At 47.3% G+C, this 15,351-nt stretch overlaps 1 protein-coding gene across 1 annotated transcript in view; it reads right to left on the reverse strand.

Moving 5' to 3' along the window:
* The window catches only part of PLXNC1 (plexin C1), a 150,765-nt gene that overhangs the window by 16,075 nt on the left and 119,339 nt on the right, over positions 1 to 15,351 (reverse strand). The window contains exons 22-23 of the mRNA XM_028532099.2: positions 8,859 to 9,036; positions 6,556 to 6,659 (exon numbers count right to left, since the gene is read on the reverse strand). Of these exons, the coding sequence (XP_028387900.1) occupies positions 6,556 to 6,659; positions 8,859 to 9,036 (282 nt within the window). The remainder of the gene's footprint in view (positions 1 to 6,555; positions 6,660 to 8,858; positions 9,037 to 15,351) is intronic.

Genomic DNA, 15,351 nt, shown 5'->3' on the forward strand with positions numbered 1-15,351 from the left:
CTGGCGCCGACCCGTGCCTGGCACTGCGCGTGGGCACGGAGAGCACGCAGGCGCAGCTTGTCCCAGGGAAATTTTACTCTGAAATTATCTCCCGAGAGCAAGTGTAAAAGCATTTTATTAGCGGATGAGGTGTGTGTTTCTGAGCATGGATGTGTGTGAGTGTATTTCCAACTTTCACAGCTGCTCTCAGGCTGCGGCATTTCCCCCTGTGTGCTACTTCAACCTCACTGCACAGAGAACTAGTAGATTTACAGATGTTTGGGGGGTGAGGTGGGTTTTGTTTTGTATTTCGCACAAGTCAGTTGCTACCAAGTGAAGGACAGAAACGCCTTTTTTTGAAAAGTGTCACAGAATCCAAAGTGTTAAAAATATAATGCTGTTTGTTCTGCCCGAGGAGCTCCAAATGTCTTCCTAAAAGTGACTCATTAATCCTCCTGTGCTCCTGTGAGGCGGGGGGCATCCTCTGGGCGCCCACTTTAGGAATGAAAACCAAATTAAATCAAAGAAAGATTAATGTCACTGGGTAGATCCAAGGCAGGAATAGTCCTCCAGCCCAGAGGAGAACTGGTCCACACGGTGATTTCAAATTAAATTCCTTCCAGTCCTGAGGAGCTCCAGGATGCGATGTGACAACAAGGCCACACGCCTTCAGCGACGGCTGCGCCAGGCCGGACGCTGCGGAGACGAACGTACGCTTTCCCACCATCGAATCGGGAGAAATGGACACGCGTCAACAATTTAAGTCTTGAAATAAGCAGAAGCTGTGCATCCTCCAAAACATTTGCAAGTGAAGGTGAGATTTCTTTGTGCTAAAATTCTAACTTTACGGCATAAGTTGAAGATAATTCCATAAAAATGGATTTTCTAGCACTGTAAGATTGAACTTGTATTTAATGTTATGAAACTGCCATTTTTATAGGTAAATATGGTCAAATATTGGTGATTTCATTGATTTAACCTAAAAGGAAAGCTGGAATTTCAGCCTAAAAATTTTATGAGAAATTATAAAAAAAAAGTCATATTAAATTATGAATAAAGAGTGAAATATTTTTTCCTTAAAAAATATGAAAACACAATAATCAACACAAATCACCGTGTGGAAGCCCTTGCTGGTATCTCTCATTCTGAAAATGGTTATTATGTAAAAGCAGTTCTATTTTACTAGCATCGTCCCAGCAGCCACACGTCAACACCGCTCACCCCATCTTCCTTCTTAGCTCTTCTTGCTGACATCCTGAGGCTGGAGGCAGATGAAATAGGAATCTTTCTCAGGGCCAGCGGGATGACCTTGCTCAGTTCTTCAGTGATGGGCAGGTTGGGCTCATCAGAACATTCTCAACAGACACATCAAATCACACACACAGTCCCTGACAGCCAGGCCTGCGCTCTAAAGGATTCTTGAAACACTGAAATTGCTTCCTCCTTGAATACTTGGACTTACCCCTGGGCAGGTCAGCAAACGCCCTGAGGACTGTGAGAGAGGGAGAACCCTCAGCCGGTCCTCTGGGAGGCAGTCTGGCCTCCAGCGGCGAGTGTGAAATTGGGAAGCTAAGTGCGCCTGTACTCATTTTGGGCTGGGGTTGTCAGCTCTTGGACGCCTGAAAGAGGCCTCCCTTCTGATGAAGATAACTAGTATCATCTTGAATGAATGATGTTAAAGTAGGATTAGAAATAAGGAAGTATTTTGATAAACTCACAGACATGAGAGCCATCATAAGATCTGAAGAGAAATAACCCTTTTGAATTTGACATCAGAGAAGGTAAATACCAAGATTTCTTCTAAATCAGCCCCAGCTCTGCAGCCAGGCTGCCTCAGAGGCTGGGAGCATGGGCTGAGAACCTGGCTCTGAGCAAAGGTATCCCTCTGGCCCTGATGCAATGCCTTTTTCATCTGCTTCTGGCCTTGGGGCATCAGTGAGGAGAGCTATGTGACTGCAGGCAAATTTCTTAGCCTCACCGTGACTTAGGATGGGAATGACAAGAGCATCTACCTTACCAGGCTATAAAGAGGACTGAAGGAGTCACTGTCTGTCACAGCGCCTAGAACAGTGCTCTGTAGACAAGCACTCCACGCATTAGTTAGATAAGCATCTGAAGTCATTCTGTAAGAAGTCTTTAGAGACACTGATGCCTTCATTCTAGTGTCACACATGACACACCTGTATGAAAGGACCACTTACTTTACTCAGCAGGCCCTTTGGGACATTCCTATGAGCTCTAAATGCCCTTTGAGTGACAGCTTTGACATTAGCACTGACCACTTCACCTGTTATATGGCACACTCTTCAATGACACAGCGGTTAGATGCCCTTCAAAACTTCACAGCTCAGAGTGAGAAGTGAGATCTGTGGAGAACACTTCCTGCCAGATCCAACGCCTGCCCTACACACTTAACACCACTCCACAGTAGGCTGTGGGTGCAATAACTTGGGCCAGTAAACGGTCACAGGTGGTTGGGGAAGTGAGGGGAAGAAAGGCCTAGACCCTGAAAAACCATCCCCCAGCACCAGCACATCCACACAGCCCCAGAACATGGTGCTGCTCTCCTCACAGCCAACGAGCACACCGCAACAGCCAGTTACGGAAGCACGCAGGAGGACTTAATTATAGGGAGACAGATGCCTCTGGTTTAATGTGTTTGTAAAGATGTCGGCTTTACTCCACTGTCTGCACAGAACAGAATGAGACCAGAGCAGAAAGCCGCCCTCCTCTGTGTTCATCTGATGGAAACTGGTTGTGAGCATGAATTGGGCTCACACATGTGACCAGTGCTGAGCATGGGCTGCTGTGCTATGATCATAGAAAGTGACCTTGCCGATGCACCACCATCCTGTAGGTGACAGTGTGCTGCCAGCAGTTCAGAGCTCGGGAGGCCACCTGCACCTGGCCCATGAGATGCTATATTTTTGCTGGGTTCCCAGATTTCCTGTAGAAACCTGCTCTTCAAATATATGGACAGTAACTCATTCAAAGCAGACCAGCTCCTCTGTGTGCCCCAAGGACAGACCAAGGAGATAAGAACAGGCTCACAGCCCGCAGTGGGGGCTGTGTTTAGATAGTAGGAGGAACTGGCCTGTCGCTAAAGATTAACTTTTAAAACCTCACTAATTAGGGCTAATTGGAGGAAGATGATGCTAAATCACTTAAAATTCTTGAGTTAGACCCCATTTTTCAATAAAATACAGGGTTCTTTTCCTGCTTTCAAGCACTTACGGTGACTCAAACTAGGGTACTTTAGTAAATGAATATGAGTGATACTTAGCATCTTGTCTCTTTGGAGGGAGATGCAAGCACTCAGAAGAAAATTGTCCTTTAATGAAAGGGCAAAAGCACGTTTCAGCCTGGCCCTGTCGAATTACTCCAAATTTGGAAACTGCCAGGATGCCACCAAACCAAGTACAGATTTAGGTGGCTGAGAGTGGTGGCTACTTTCTTCTGAGCAGTGTTTGGAAAACAGGGTATTCGAGATGGTCCAGGCATAGGACTCACAGGGCCCAATGACCTCCCCATTTCCTTCAAGCTTTCTGTTTTTTGTGGTTTTGTGTGTGTGTGTTTGTTTTTGTTTTTGCCGTATAGCTTAGCTTTGTAAACATAAGGAGAATCCTTTAAACCCTTGCGTCCTAGTCTTGTCATTTATTACCACCATGTGGTAATGCTACGGTATGAGGCCAATAAATCATTTGGATGGGAAGTGACTATAGGCTGGATTAATTTCATTATCATCCCAAAGCAGAGAGGTGTCTAGCACGGCGGATGTCTCCGGTGCACACTGATGTTCTCTCTCCCGACAGCCTTCCCCTGCCTGCAGACAGTGTGGTGGGCTCTCGTTTTTCCCTGTTGGGGTGGCTTGTCCTGTCTTTTCTCAACAGAGGTGGTGGCCACACCCCCTTCCTTTGGGGCCCACCCCATGCCACAGAGTTGCCAGGGGACACTGAGAGACCTGACCAGGGTGCCCAGCTCTCCTCACACAGCCGAGCATGGCAAGCACTTGAGCCGAAAGCACCAAAGGAGGGCTGTGCACCTTCCAAACTTGCCGAGACAAGCTGGCTACTCAGACACGAGCAGAGGGGGAAGTGGCTGAGGGTCTGCAACCTGAACTTCAAACTGATGCCATAATAAGCTCCTCTCTAAGCACTTCCACCAGCTCTAATGTCTGTCCACTAGATTCCTTAGAGCACAGGTGACAAACACAAGGCCTGCAGACTGAATCCGGCTCTCCACCTTGTTTTATCTGGCCCAGCACCTTGTTTCTACCCAGTGGCAGCACCGAGCTCTTGCTTAACTGTTGAAGAGTAGTTACATTTGTACAGTCCTACAATTACATTCAGCCCTTGGAAGGCAACCTCGAGGCTGAGGTTGCCTTCCAAGCAGCCCAGTGAAGCCCCCAGTGAAAATGAGTTTGACACCCTGCCTAAGAGCACTGTTTCTCCCAGTGTGGCCCAGAAACAGGAGTACTATTGAATTTTCAGAAAGTTCCCCTGGGGGGGGTTTATACTCTCCAAAGCTAAGACCAACAGCTCCCAGCAAGATGATTCCAAGGTTGGCAGTCTGAGGTGCCAGAGCGTGAGCACTGGAGCAAGTTGTTAATCCACAGCTTTCTGTACGAGGAGCCTCCAGCAAAGCTACCGCCCAAAGCAGCTGTTTCCAAACTGGGTGAGAAGCCCACTCAGCCAAGCCTAAGGATGAGGTGTTCTTTGCTCCTGGCTGTTTTCCAGAAAGCTGTGCTTGAGGAACAGTCTCCATTTCTTCCTGGCTGAGGGGGTGCCTGGCAGGGGCCAAAGGCCTTCCTGGTGCAGACACATCTCCCTGGGGCTTGACGGCCATGAAACAGGGGGTGCCACCGACCCTTCAAGTGGCCTGGAAACTGCTCCTCCTGTCTTCTCCATCTCTGGAAGAACACCTGCATCTATGTATCTGCCCGGCCATCCCTGAGTGCCACCCTGACCTGTCCCTTACCTGGGCTCTCCCCCACCCACACGGCTTGTGGTGTCTACCTCCCCCCACCCCTTCCCTGAACCCCTCCACCTGCATCTACCTCCAGAGCCACAGTGCCCTTTCTGGTCAGCATCATTCCTCACCTGCAATTTTCCTAATGACAGCGTCTAAAGGGTCTCCCCATTTCCAGGTTTGCATCCCTTCCTTCTGTGCCCTCCATACAGCCACAGTCACCTCTGAAACACAAATCTCCCCTGCTTAAGATTCTCCAGTGGCTTCCCACTATTCTTGAGATGAAATCTGAACCCCTGAAGAAACTGACCGGGCCTGCATAATCTGTGCCCCCTCCTCTCCCCTCTGCCCCCACTTCTCTGGTTTCCCCCTTGAGGAGCTGCGGTGTGTGCTGGTGAAGCCACAGGCCATGGGGCCCCGCTTCCTGGATCGAAATCTTCACTCTGTCAGCTACTGTTAGTAAACCTCCTTGAGCCTCACTGTACCCATCTATAAAGTGGGTTAATAACAGTGCCAATTCATAGAACTGCTAGAATACAGAATGAGCTGAGATAAGGAGAAATGCTAAGGTCAGGATGCAGCGTGGAGTGAGGGCTCCAGAAAGCTATTATTATCCCGATGCTACCCCCGGCCCTCTCAAATTTTAGCCAAAGTATTTTTGTGGAAAAACACACACGTTCTCCCATCTCTGCTGGGCGTGCTGGCACCCCACCTCAGCCTGGTTAAGCTGAGGTCTTGGCTTAGTCATGGCTTCCTCCAGGAAGCCTCCCCAGATGCTCTGAGTCACAGCACTATCCCTCCGTAAGGTGTTGCCTCATCACTCATCTCCTCTTCCCTTCTCCACCAGCTCCCCTGGGCTGTAGGATCTGTGGGGGCAGGGCCTGGGCTCTCTTACTTTCATAGGTACCCCCAGCTCGTACCACATAGTAGGTATTTGACAAAGATTTGGACAATATTCCTGAATGACTACCATTATTCCAGTGTGTTCAGGAACCTTTCCTTCCTCCTCTCTCTTGTTCTCTGCAGGGTTCTCAGATCTCTGAGCAGCCACCTGCACCCCTTACCCACACTGGCACTCACCCCACATGTGAGTCAGGGGCCAAAGGAGGTAGGGCTGAATATCACAAACAGGAAATGTACAACCTCTTCAAAAAAAAGGACCCTACCGAAAGGTTAGCGATCTGACGTGAACATGGGACAGCGGTGAGCCTCAGGACTCTTACAGGCTTTATTCAGCATCAAGCTGAATGATAACTCTTCTAGGACTTTGCTGAGAAATGTGCTTTGAGAGGCCAGAGAATCTTGTAATGGGGAATTTGTCACCTAAACTGCAGGATGGAGAGCAATGGGCACACATGAAAATCAAAGCTTTCGGACACGGAAACCCGGAGGAACCAGTAGACCACGAGAGACAGTAATCCACGGGCTCTTCCAAATGAGCAACTAAGGGAAACTTCTGCCCTAGAGGAAAGCAATCTGCAAACCATTCTAGAAAATGACTGGGAGTCCTGGAATTTTTTAAAAGAATTTACAAGGTACCAGGATGACTTCATCCAGTCAGGATTGGGGCTGAGGGAGGGGGCATTGGGGGCTAAGCTTTGTTCTTACCTCGTAGTGGCCGATGGTGTTAAGCTTGGTTATGCCGTCTTCGAGAATCACAGAGGAGCTGTCAATATCCAGGAGTTCCTTCTGCCGTGTGCCCGCTTGAAGCTCTGGGGGAAAAAAGAGCATTTCAGTTGCTTTAAAATTGCAATGAGAAATTTTAAATGCTACCCTGTCACTTTTGCAAATATCACTCATAAATCAATTAAATGTAAATGAAATGGTAAATATTTGTTGGAACATTTAGCAACCTATCAGCCAGGCCAGCAGCCTGAGTTTTGTTTTGTTTCTGTGTTATGGTCAGGGCTTCACTTTTCAGACCACTTTTCCCTGAAGCTTTTACTCTATGGCTCAGCCTGGAAGTGAAACTGAATGAAGACACCTCCTCAGCGGGAATGCTTCTTCAGAAATTCCCAAAGCAAACCTGTACGCTCACACGCATGCCTTTGCGTTCACAAGCAGGCACACTGCGAGCTACTCTCTGCAGGTTCCTGGGCAGGAGACACTGGTGGGCTAATGCCCCAAAGCACAGGGTTCCAGCTCCTTCACACAAGTTGCCAGCCTGTGCCGTAGGGTCGGAATGTGGCCCACAGATGTGTGTGTTCTCTTTTTGTGCCTCTGCATCGTGTTTTACTTATTAATTTAATGTCAATTCTGCACCAACATTCAATGACTAGAACATAGCATGTAAAAATTTGGACTTCTGCTTTCTCTTGTAAAAAACTGTACCATCTGGCAACACGGACCACACAGGCCCACCATCGGCTAAAGCTCGGTGACACTGCCCCCTTAGATGGCACGTCTTTTCCCAGTTCAGTCAGGCCCCATCATTTCCTATTGTCCCACGCAGGCGCAGACCTCTTGGTTATGACAGTTCCTGCCTCCTTAAGCATCTGAGCTTGCGAGCCTCTGCATAAGGGGCCTGAGCATAGCTGCTTCTGGTACTGGATACAACTTAATAGCTGGTTTCTACGTCTTTGCCTTCACTGTCTGAGGCTAGCCTTGGAGGTAGTTTGGAAGATCAGCAGGCATGCAGAAGCTGACACAGCTGGTACTCTGTGTCCCATTTACCGTCAGAGTACAATGTGAAGCTTCTAGTTGGCCTGTTCTGCCCCTGCCTTCCTACATCAAGAGGCCAGGAGCACCTGATGGGCACAAAGCCGGGAGCAGTGGGAGGACCCTACTACTGACTTGACAGTGGCAGGACTGAGGCCACCAGGCTGTTCTTCCTGTGGTCCTTGGCTCTGTGTGTCTATCTGCTCTGCAGTCAGATCTACTCGCTCTGAGAGGCAGGCTCAGGACTGGAGCTGCCCCTCTGACGTTGCATCTAACCGGTGAGCTAAATCGGTCTTCAAGTGCTCAACGGTCCATCCCTCCATCCGAAGAAAGCAAATAGAAGAGAGGAGAAGGAGAGAGGTGCCGTAGCAGCTCGGCTTTCTTAAAACTACACATTCACAGGGTTTCGTTAAAATTTGCCAGACCCTACCCCCAGGCTTCTCTCAGTGACCTTTTAAGCAAGAGGTTTGACCAGGAGGGTGGGTGGGATGACTTTAATTGCCTGCTTAGTGGAGGCTACAACTGTACACGGAGGGGAGATGAACCTTGTTTACGCTGTCACTGATGTGATTCTACTCCCCTTCCTGTCCCATTATTGGCTATAAAATCCCATGACGCTCTCCTGTGAGGCCTGTGTGCAGTTCAACTTTAAAGTGTCGATGAACATTTGAGTGAAGTGGAGCCCTGTTAGTTGGCTCACGCATATGCTCTCCTTTGCAGTATACCAAGAGAGCCCGAAAATGAATTCCGAGCAGATGCCACTACATGTTCGGGGAGGGTGGAGGATATACTTAATGCAGGATGAGATTAGCAGAGAGGAGGATGACCTTTCTAGCATGCTGGAGTTAACACTGAGAGTCTAAGCCACCCACTAATGATACACTGGGTATCACAACAAACAAATCAAATGCCAATGTGAAACACAACACACACAGAGGGCACGAGTTTACACCTTTTTGTACTTCTTGATGCAAGGTGAATCCTTCGGTCTCAGAGTACACAGTCTCATGAATCTGATTTACAAACATAATATTAAGAAAACCAGCGTCTTTGAAGAATGATGCTTCCTAGGAAGAATCATGACACTCTCGGGAGAGCCTCGCAGTCTCTCAGCCCTAGGCATGCCCTCTGGGAGCGACAGGCCAGATGAGCATCACCAGATGGAAACTTCTGTGCTGGGGGCGGGGAGGGGGGGCGGGGGTAAGGGGTGCTGCTCTGGGGACCGGGACAAAACAGCTCGGGCAGTGCCTTACCAAGACAGATTTCATTCAGCTGAAGTCCATAAGGAGAGCCATTTTTGCTGAGGAATGCTTGGAAAATCTTTTCTTTGGCTTGGCCTATAGTATCGCAATCAAGAACATTGACTGAAATATTCCGACAGACATCTGCACTGTCGTTTTCTGGGATTTTTTCAAAGATGACGTTTAATGCCTGCAAGAATATAAACAGGTTTCCAAGTCTATTAGATAATCGCAATCTGAAAGGTGTTCATAAAAGACACAGATCTCGGTGAGTCTCACTAATATAGGCATTAGCAAACCACATTGCATTTTACTACTTTAATCTTTTTGCCATAATCCATTCTCTTCAAGGATAATGGAAAGAAAAACAGAAAGTTAAAACTCTCATTATGGAGCTAGCATTGAATAAATATATCTGAAAGTAAAATATATACACTCATAAATTTTCTAAAAATGGTGATTTCTAATTTCATCCTAAAAAAAAAAAACCTCCCCAAACTTGGAAAGTTTCCACAGTAAGTGAGGGCAGACTGGTGATTATCTTTTTGATTAATAGGACCAGAGTCCCACAGTAAAGTTCCAGGTGACAGGAAAGGTTACAGGGTCCCTGTATTGATTTTAGGCAGAAGAGGCCACTTTTTTAATAGGCATTTTTAATATGCAGCATTAATTATGGTAACATTCATCTCCCCCTCCGCTTTCAACATCTTCCCTCAGACGGTTTCTCGAGCCCTCATTAAAACACTGAGATCCCCACCCTGTACTATTATCCTGGCATTAATTACTTTACATTTCGGGGCCATTACTTAATGTTTTGTCAGTTAACATCTCCCAGTGCAGCCAGGCCCTGGAATCAGGCGGATGGGGGAAATGCGGCCTTCAAGAATGTGTGAAAACACTGAACTAGGGAACATTTCAAAATGAATTTAAGAGCAATTTCAGATTTCCTTTGTCTAAGAACAGGTGAACACATCTACAACAACCACATTTACTTTTATGGGTCCTTGGGGGAACTGAGTCACGGATGTGCTATGAGTATTTTGTAATTAGCATAGCACCTGGGTACTATGTGAAATGCACAATTATTTAATGTTTTTGAGCCTGGCTGTGATGAGGGAATGCAAAATGATTACTGCAAATGTTAAAATAATTTGAAAGCACAAATAACGTGAAGAATGGGGATCCTTAGGGTTAACGACTTTAAAGTGGTTATAACAACAGTACCTGCCTTCTAGCCCGTCAAAGGCCTGGCACAGGGCAGGCTACTGGGAAGGGCTAGATGATAATAATAATAATAGCGATGTTATTCATTGCTGCAGCCTATAGTATTTATTATTACTGTTAGTATTGACATTAGGAAACAGAGACCCAGCTGACTGGAGCAGAGGGGACTCGGGCCCATGCTGAGCATCTGTCGAGGAAGGAGGACGCTGCCAGCAAACAAAATGGGCAGAACGACTGCCCTGGGTTCAGACTCCCGGGTTCAATCCCACCCCACCCCGAACCAGCTGGGTCACCGCTCTGTTGCTCAGCTTTCTCGCCTGCAAAGTGGAAATAATGGCGGTAACTGACTCCCAGGGTTCCTATGATGACGACCTGAATTAACCATGCGACACTTGGAACAGTGTCTGGCCCCTGAGTGCTCGGAAGGATATGATTTACAGATCATGACGCGAAAAGGGGCTTCTGAATTCCAGAGAGGTTCTCAGTGGCATGTCTTCTCTTTACTGCCTTTAAATCTTGCCCCTACAATCCTGTTTCCAATTACGCAAGAGAACACTTTGGTCTGGTCCTAACCAAATGATTAAAACTCTGAACCAGTGGAACCTGAACTTCGAAGTTCAGCGGTGCTCTCAGTCTGGCCTGCCTGAGTTTCCTTCCGCCAGGAACACGGCTATTCCCGTGCCTGCTCTCAGAGCACATTTGTGTTTGAGCCCGTTCCCACCCCCACCCGGGGAAGGTATGCAGAATACCTCTCTGCCCACAAAGCCTGAAATGCTGGACCAGAGAGAAGGCAGGGAACTCTGGGCAAGAAGACAGCTAGATTCTGGGTGGACTGTCTGAAAGAAGCCAAAGTGGTGAAGCCTCATGCCAAAGTCTGCTCCCTCACCTCCCTCTCTTAGTAGCATTTCCTGAGACCTCTGGGGCCAGACAACAACAGGTCAAATGCATTTCAAGACATGCTTTTTAAAATCTTCTCAATATCCTTGGGAAGATGGTTGTATAATTATCACCCCCATTTTAGAGTGAGGAAACTGAGGCACTGAGGGGCCAAGTAACTCAGCTCCTAAGTGGCAGAGCCAGGAGTCGGGGTCATGAAGCAGTCAGCGACAGGTCCCTCCTCCTCTCTGCCTGGTCCTAGCCTCACTCCTCCTGGTCGCATGCACACACGCCCAGGACCCCTGTCTTACATGAGGCTGTAAGTGAAGTCCTAAGCTAGACCCCAGCACAGATGAGGCTTCTGGAGAGGACGGGAAGGTAAACGCAAGTCCTGCGCACTAAAGTCTGAGCAGACTTGCCGGTGTCCCCTAATAGCTCTCCACCGGGCGGTCTGCTCACCAGGGGTGTTGTGGCTGAGCTGTTTCACAGGGCTTCCAGGGTCGACATGAATGCAGAGCACCTGCAATCACAGCTCCAGCAGACCCAGCTTGTTTAGCAGTTTCATAGGTATTTGTGAAATAGCATCGTGTGGCTGCCCAAAGGGCACTATTGTCGTTAACAAAAGCACGTCTTTATGGGAAATAAATATTCTTCTTAAAAACATAACCAAAAGGAAAAGAAAATCTTAACTGGATGTAAAATAATGTAAATCTGCCACTGCCTCCACAGCTAGGTGGGTGGGAAAATAGGTAAAATGACATTTTATAGAGTCCACAGGGAATTCTGAGAGTAAATTCAGACAAGTTGATTTGTATTCATTTTTCATGCTGTTAACACTTACTACTCAACAGTGGTTTCCTAAGCATAAGTGTAGTCAGACCCTCAGAGTGGGCCCTCGCTCTGCACCACCCCGCCCGCCGGGCTGAGAGGGCGCACGCTGGGCCTCCGTTCCCCGTTCCCCATTGCCGACACTCCGGCTCCCCTTCAGGACCCAGGGAACCAGAGTCTACCCTGTGCCCTCCTTCCTGCCGTGGGCTGGCTGTAGGAGAGACCTTAAGACAGTCCTTGTTCTCAGAGAATTGTCTAATTCACATTGTATTTGAGGCATAAACAAGATTCAGCCACCAGGTGCAGTCCTATCACCCTCAGTAACTGTCCACAGAGAATCCGAGGAGGGAGTCAAGAGGGTGGATCACCCTGAGTGTGGACATCATCCCCTTCGCCTGCTCCTTCCCAGCTGTGGAAACAGGGGCTGGTCATCTAACATCTCTGACTTTAAAACTCTCATCATTTCTATCTCAAAAGAGTGACGGGTTACTAACTACGAACATGTAATAATAGCAACTTAAGGAGGGCTTCTTGTGTGCCAAATGCTGTTGTAAATGATGTGTATTTGTATATGTAAATTAACCTCAGAAACAAAGTTATGACATCGTCTATCATTATTTTTCACATGAGAAGCTGAGGCACAGAGAGGTTAAGTAAATTGTACAAGGTCCCCCAGCAAGAAAACAGTGAAGCAGCCACTCTATCTCTGTGCTCTTAAACACTCGGTGATCCTGTCTTTCAAAATATGAAAATGTTTTGTAAATAAACAATGGTCCAAATCTATGGGATGGCAATTAATTTTCAATACTCACGAAAGGCTAAAGTGCTCTAAAATGTATACTGGTCTCTTTACCAGAAATCTACCTCTCTGTTAAGAGAAACTTCTCTGGCTCTCTTGGCATGAAAGTAACAGCAAAGCCTGGGGCAACAGATGCGGTTGGCCGTCCAATCAGCAGCCATCTCTCCTCCTCCTCTGCTCACTGAAGCCTGTGGTCAACAGCACTGGCCCCAGACTCTACGTTAGGAAAGAGGACTGGTGGCAACTCTTTCCTCTTCAACCGAGGACTGGTCATGTGACCCAGTCTGGCCAATGAGACATAACAAAAGGGGACCGCAGTGCTTAGAGCTGTGGTAGCTATTTTGTGAGTAGGGGCAAGGCCTAAAGGAACTTGAAGATGGTGACTCAGAGCCCCGACATTGCTGTGTGGACAGCCCAGCCTTGGGACTACAACCTCCAGAGGTTCTGCTCTAGGATGAAATTCCACACTCTGCCTATTGCAGGCACATTAGTTGGATTTTCTCTTACTTACAGATGAACACGCCCCAACTGACAGAGTTTGCCTTGTTGATGCCGTGGTAGATAAATCCATTCACTGACACTCATCTACTCTGCATCTGTTGCATGCAGGGCACTGCAGATGATATGAAGAACCTGGCACTGACACAGCCTGGGTAGTATTTGAAAACTGTGAGATACATACAAGGGATTCTAATACCAGGTAGAAATAGTAGGTATAGAAGAAGTATTTTAGAAGTTCAGAGAGATTACTACCTCTAGGTTGGTGGAAGGATATCAAAGGGAGAAAAACCAGGGAAGGCTGCATGGAGGAAGGGACATTTGAATCGGGTCTGGAAACAATCTGTATGTGCAGCAGTACATGAGGAAGCCTCTGAACCATGGAGATACTTAGTTTCAGTTCTAATTAGACCGGTGAACAGTAAACTTCAATTTTGTACTCAGGCTACTAGGTCAGCAAGCCTAGAATGGAGCCTGGAGGACTTGAAGAACCCTGCTTGCATTTCCAAAACCATCACCTGCCATATGAAAGAGAAGACTTAACGCTATTTATAGAAACAAAAGGTGAAGAAGAGAACACTTCTCTTCTAATAAGGTTTTAGTTTCCTAATAGTAATAGCCAGCACTATTAAACACTTACCGTATAATGAAAATTGTCTTAAATGCTTTGCTAATTCCTTTAATCCTCACCACAGCTCTATAAAATGGGCAGTATTATTAGCCTCACCTAATGGTTGAAGAAAATGGGGCACAGACAGGTTTAGAAATGTGTCTAAGCTTGCAGAGCTGGTGAAGAGCGTAACTAGGATATGTCCATACTCTTAACTTTGAAACCAAAAGGTCAATAAAGACAATAAACTTCTGAAGGGCAGTTCCAATGTGCCTGAGGTTCTCAGTAAGTGCTATCAAGGCAGACAGGGCGGACAGGGACAGCCTGGTAGAGGAGGCTCCGCCTTCTTACCTTGGCTGGCATGAACCCACTCAATCTGGAACACCCACAGGCATTTTTATGGAGCTAATGTTTGCCCAGAATAAAGATGACCTTTCCCAGCTTCTGCTGCTGCTGGGTATGGACATGCGATGAGGTTCTTGCCAATGAGGTCAAGCGGATGTGCTCTGTGGCAGCCTCTGGGAAACTTAAAAGATGTCTTGTGACCAACTGCCCCCTTTTCTATAGCCCAGCTTAGCTGGGCTAGAATGCAGAAGACGGCTACGGCTAGGCGTGAGCAAACACCTTAGACCACGAGCTAACCTGAGGTTAAGAAGAAAGGAGGAGCCTGGGTCTGTGAGGATGCCTGGTAGAGGCGCCCACCAGTGCTGGACTGCCCACCCGAGGACTTCATGGGGGAGAGAAATAAACTTGTCTATTGCTTAAGCCACAGGTATTTCAGGTCTCCGTTTCTTGCAGCAGAATCATATCCTAATGGATTCAGGAACATGCCTCTTACAAAAAAGGGTTATTACAAGGGCAAGGCTATTTGGAAAACACTTGGCTCAGAACCCAGAGAAAGACCAGACTGGGAGGACCCTTTCATAGCATGTCACAAACCAGCCCTTCAGGGAGGGAGTTGTTCAGGTTTATTATTGTGATCTCCTATTCACATCTGTCCAGTGGGATGTTGTCTGCCATACACTGTAAATGCCCAGATACAGGGGTTATGGGCAACATTTTGAATAGTAGCATAAGCTTCTAATTACAATGGCTTCAGCTAACCAACTCATTGCATCCCCCATCATCAATAAATAACCAACCAGAAAGAATGGTGAGAGACACTTTCTGCTTAGCAACCTTAGAGTTAACAAGAAAAACAGCTCATACAAAAAAAAAAAACCTATTATACATAGTAAGCACCTTCTCTGTGCTGGGCAAGACAGTTGGATGATTATTTCCTGATCTCATAACAAATGTACAAGGTTAGGTTTTATGACTGTCTGTTTATAGATGAGGAGATAGGTTCAGAGAAGTTGAGTGACTTGCCCACGGTCACACAGCCAGAGAGTACCGTGGCAGAGCCCAGATTTATACCCAAGAAGGTCAGACTCCAAACCTCACCTCTTCTGCACCAAGCCACACAGCCCCTGGACACACAACCACAGTCCTGGATCACTAGTGTCTTCACCCAGTGGCCTTTCACACAACGTGGTGGTTTCAGATATTGAGGTAGAAAAACAAGGTGGCAGGGGGCCGGGAGGAGGAACCACAAGCAGGGGAAGAGGCATTTTTTTTTTCACACTTTCCCCACACTTTTGGGGGAAAGGCTGATTCAGCTACCTTATTTA

The sequence above is a fragment of the Phyllostomus discolor genome, chromosome 2 (genome assembly GCF_004126475.2).
Source record: "Phyllostomus discolor isolate MPI-MPIP mPhyDis1 chromosome 2, mPhyDis1.pri.v3, whole genome shotgun sequence".
NCBI lineage: Eukaryota > Metazoa > Chordata > Mammalia > Chiroptera > Phyllostomidae > Phyllostomus > Phyllostomus discolor.